Here is a 4,153-nt window from a genome sequence, read left to right as displayed (position 1 = left end):
AGGGAGGAGCTAGAAATTGAGAGTTCTGACTTGCTTCTTTGTAAGACAATCGAGGTTTTAACCCTTCCCGGGCGGGTGACGGATATATCCGCATAAGTCATTAGCGATTAAGGACGGGTGACGGATATATCAGCCTATGGTTTTTTATGTTCCGGACGGGAAGCGGTTATATCCGCCTTCTTTTCAGACAGACTGGCAGGTCTGTTTGTAAGGTTACAAACAGTAACCAGATGTTTCGCGGTACCAAGGCGCCACTTTCCTGCTCTATCCATGGCTGCGCTCTCTCTCGCACTCCCCCTCTCTCAGGCGCTGCCCCTCTCTCCCGCGCTGACCCTCTCTCCCGCGCTGCCCCTCTCTCCCGCGCCGCCCCTTTCTCCCTCACGCCAACCACCTCTCCTACACCCCCCACGACGTTTCGCGCTCAAAACCACGTTGTCTGTGTGTTGGCGCCAAACGTTACAGTTGTCTGTCTAGCAGAATGAGATAGTGATGCACGATGGCTTATAACGTAAATAGTACTAGTTTTTCTGGTGATATTATTGAGTTATTGAACAAGAGTTTTTCGGAGGGTGATGTTGCTGTTGATGGGATGGAATTGGACGAAGATGACAACATATCTGTGCGTAGTTGTGATGTAAATAATGCAAATATCGATGGAAATGATATTGATATAGTAAATGGTTTTGTATCCGAAAATGACAAAGACGCTGATGTTCCTCAAGATGAATGTAATGTGGTTCAAGTGGAAAGTATTAGTGATGAACAAGTTAGTGAGGACGATATTGGGAATGCCTCAAGTTTTATTGACTCGGAAAAAGAAAGCCTTCATAGTTCAACCAATGAATCTACAATGGCGTCCAAAAAGTCATTTGCAAAGAACTCTAAAAAGCCATCTAAAAAGAGGTCTACAGAGGCACAACAACCAAATCTAACTAAAGCTAAACTCCTTCGTATGAAGTGGGATAAGGAGTATGATTTTGTGACCGACAGTGACAGTGGACCTGTAAGTACTATTCCTATTTATAACTGTAATTACGGTCGTAATCTGCCTACAGAATTTGATCTCACTTCAAAACCAATTGATTTCTTTTCACTTTACTTTCATAGTAATCTGATACAATTGATTTGTGATGAAACCAACCTATATGCTCAAAGTTTGCCTATTCAAAACCAAAGGAAACAAAAGGTTTGGGCTGATACAACAACCACAGAGATCCGAGCTCTTCTCGGGGTTGTACTGAATATGGGACTTCACCCGTTGCCTGATATAAAGGACTACTTTTCATTGTCCTGGGTAAACAAGATGCCCTTTTTTTCCGATGTTTTTACTCGAGATAGGTTTTTGATGCTGTTTTGGAGATTACACTTTAGTCATGAACAGGGAAGCGCACGTGACCTCAAAATAAGAAATATTGTGAACACAATTCAAGAGCAATGTAAACTATTCTATACGCCAAGCTCGTATGTGTCAGTGGATGAGAGCACTATTTCATTCAAGGGCAAGATTTCATTCAGAGTTTACAACCCCGACAAGCCTGTAAAATTTGGGCTAAAAGTGTTTGTTCTTTCTGATGCTCTGAATGGGTATATTTACAGTTTCAGCCCATATTACGGTAAAAGTGATGGTAACGAGGATGAGCTTTTGAAAACAACAAATACTGTTCTACAACTCTGCGATTCTTTAGTAAAAGATCCCCTGGACCCTCCATCTGGTCACCATGTATACGTCGACCGTTACTACAATAGCCCTGAACTGGCTAAAGAGTTGCTGAAGAAAAATATGTTTGTTACGGGAACGGTTATGAATAATAGAAAGGAAATGCCAACACTAAGCAAACCGCTCAATTGTGGTGATGTAGAAGCACGAAGAAACAAAGACTTGGGTGTTATTTATTGGAAGGACAAAAGAGTGGTAACTATGCTTACAACCAAACACAAAATAAGCCGGAATGAGATGACAGAGAAGCCCAGCAAGTGGCCAAATAAACCTCCTGTACTAAAGCCTGATGTTGTCTTAGATTACACTAAACACATGGGTGGAGTTGATCGTGCTGACCACGTGATATCTAGTTATCAGTTTATGAGGCGTACTAAAAAATGGTATCGCAAACTTTTCTTTTGGCTCCTTGAAGTGTCTACTATAAACTCTTATATTCTATATAAATCCTTGCAAGAAGACAACAACAGAGTAGCAATGTCTCACAAACAGTTTAGACTTAGCCTTGTGGAAGATTTAGTAAGAGACTACGTTCAGGAGACCTGCAATTTTACAAGAAGACGACCAGGACGACCGAAAAATGATATTCAACGGCTGAACGGAAAACTCCATGTTATGGGCAAATCACCGAAGGGGTCCTTCAGATGTCATGTTTGTGCAAAGAACAAAGTTCGTAAGGAAACTGTGTACTTTTGTAAAACATGTGACGAAAAACCGTACTTACATCCAGACACATGTTTTGAGGTGTACCACACTCAAAAAGACTATTTTTAGAAGAATGGGCTATTTACAGGCACCTTGTAAACTCTGTAAAATGATTTTGTAACCTTTTGAAAACTGAAATTATTGTTATTTTTTCTTGTTTTATAAGAATGGGCTATTTACAGGCACCTTGTAAACTCTGTAAAATGATTTTGTAACCTTTTGAAAACTGAAATTATTGTTATTTTTTCTTGTTTTATAAGAATGGGCTATTTACAGGCACCTTGTAAACTCTGTAAAATGATTTTGTAACCTTTTGAAAACTGAAATTATTGTTGTTTTTTATTGTTTTATAAGAATGGACTATTTACAGGCACCTTGTAAACCCCGTAAAATGATTTTGTAACTTTTTGAAAACTGAAATTGTAGTTCAACTTTTTCTTGAAGTGTTATTTTCTTGAAACAGTTTTATATAATAAACAACGCAACAACATATTGTTCTTTATTTATTACCTAACGTTGTCATAGTCATATCTTCAAAGACGGGTGGCGGATATATCCGCAGCTTTTCTACTCATCTGCGGACGGGGAGCGGATATATCCGCATAATTTTTTTTCAAATAAAAACGAGTAAAAAATTATTTGGACAGTATGAAGTGTTCCATTGTGTTTATTTTATGTATATTCGTATAATAAAACACAAAAAAGGAAAATTAATTTTTTTTTTTTCCTACGATTTTTGCCCGTCCTATGTCACGATTTCGCCCGTCCGGGAAGGGTTAATTTCTTTTTTAGTGGGAAAGATCTTGTTTTAGTGGTGTTACAATAGTCTTCAGGAGGAGGGTGACAACCCTTTACGTGGTATATACTTGAGGGTTGTCTAGAATAAGTCTTCACAAAATGTCTTTTGCTCAAAATGTTGTCTTCATTTGGTTTAGAAAATGAAGGAGGTTCTTCTTGTTTGATAAACCGTGGAAAGGAGGAATGATGTTCATAATCACAGACAGTTAACATGGAGGTGAGAGGAGAGTTTGGTACTGAGTTTCTTGATGTACGGTCTTTTGATGGTTCTAGATGCAACAGTGTATGGTGATTTTTATTACATTTAAAACAAGAGTTTTTCGATTTGCAGATACTGACTTTGTGATTTCCAAGACAAGAGAAACAACGTTGCTTGGATTTGATTAGTTCATGCCGTTCTTGAGGAGATTTTTCTTTGAATAAAGTACAGGAATATACTTTGTGTCCAGGTTTAGAGCAAACGAAGCAAGGGAAATCAGTGGAGCTTTGTGTTGATGCTAGGGTAAATGGTATGGGATGAGACATTTCATTTTTGCGGTTGAAGTTGGACAAAGGTGGGATATTTGAGTGAGGTTTGACCCATTTACTACTATTGGGTGAGTGCATGGACACATCTTCAGCATGTGCACAATGATTTGACAGAAAAGTTATTACCTCATTGACTGAGGGTAGAGATTCAGAGTCATTTCTTGAAGATTCATATTTATTTAACAATTTTGAGTCTAGTTTTCGTAATAGCATTGATGCTAAGAGAGGATTGTTTTCCACTACATCACAGCCTAATGCTGTTAGAGCTTGGGAATTTTCATTAAAAGAGTTTAGCAAGTTTCTGAGATCCTTAGTAGAGGAAAAACTAACACTGGGCAAATCAATGATTTTATTGATGTGAAGAGATGAAAGCCTTCGCACTGAGTGGTAACGATCTCGCAACAT

At 38.6% G+C, this 4,153-nt stretch overlaps 1 protein-coding gene across 1 annotated transcript; it reads left to right on the top strand.

Annotated features, from left to right (window-relative positions):
- The first annotated feature begins 496 nt into the window (after nt 1-496).
- On the top strand, nt 497-2,491 carry LOC128982624 (piggyBac transposable element-derived protein 4-like). The gene has a single exon (XM_054401576.1). It carries the CDS (start codon nt 497-499, stop codon nt 2,489-2,491), a length of 1,995 nt encoding a protein of 664 aa, XP_054257551.1.
- The last annotated feature ends 1,662 nt before the right edge of the window (nt 2,492-4,153 follow it).

Source organism: Macrosteles quadrilineatus, unplaced genomic scaffold (genome assembly GCF_028750875.1).
Source record: "Macrosteles quadrilineatus isolate MER2022 unplaced genomic scaffold, UCM_ALF_1.0 Scaffold_802__1_contigs__length_31293, whole genome shotgun sequence".
Classification (NCBI taxonomy): Eukaryota; Metazoa; Arthropoda; class Insecta; order Hemiptera; family Cicadellidae; genus Macrosteles; species Macrosteles quadrilineatus.
The sequence above is the reverse complement of the archived record's forward strand: the minus strand, read 5'-3'. Positions and strand labels throughout refer to the sequence as shown.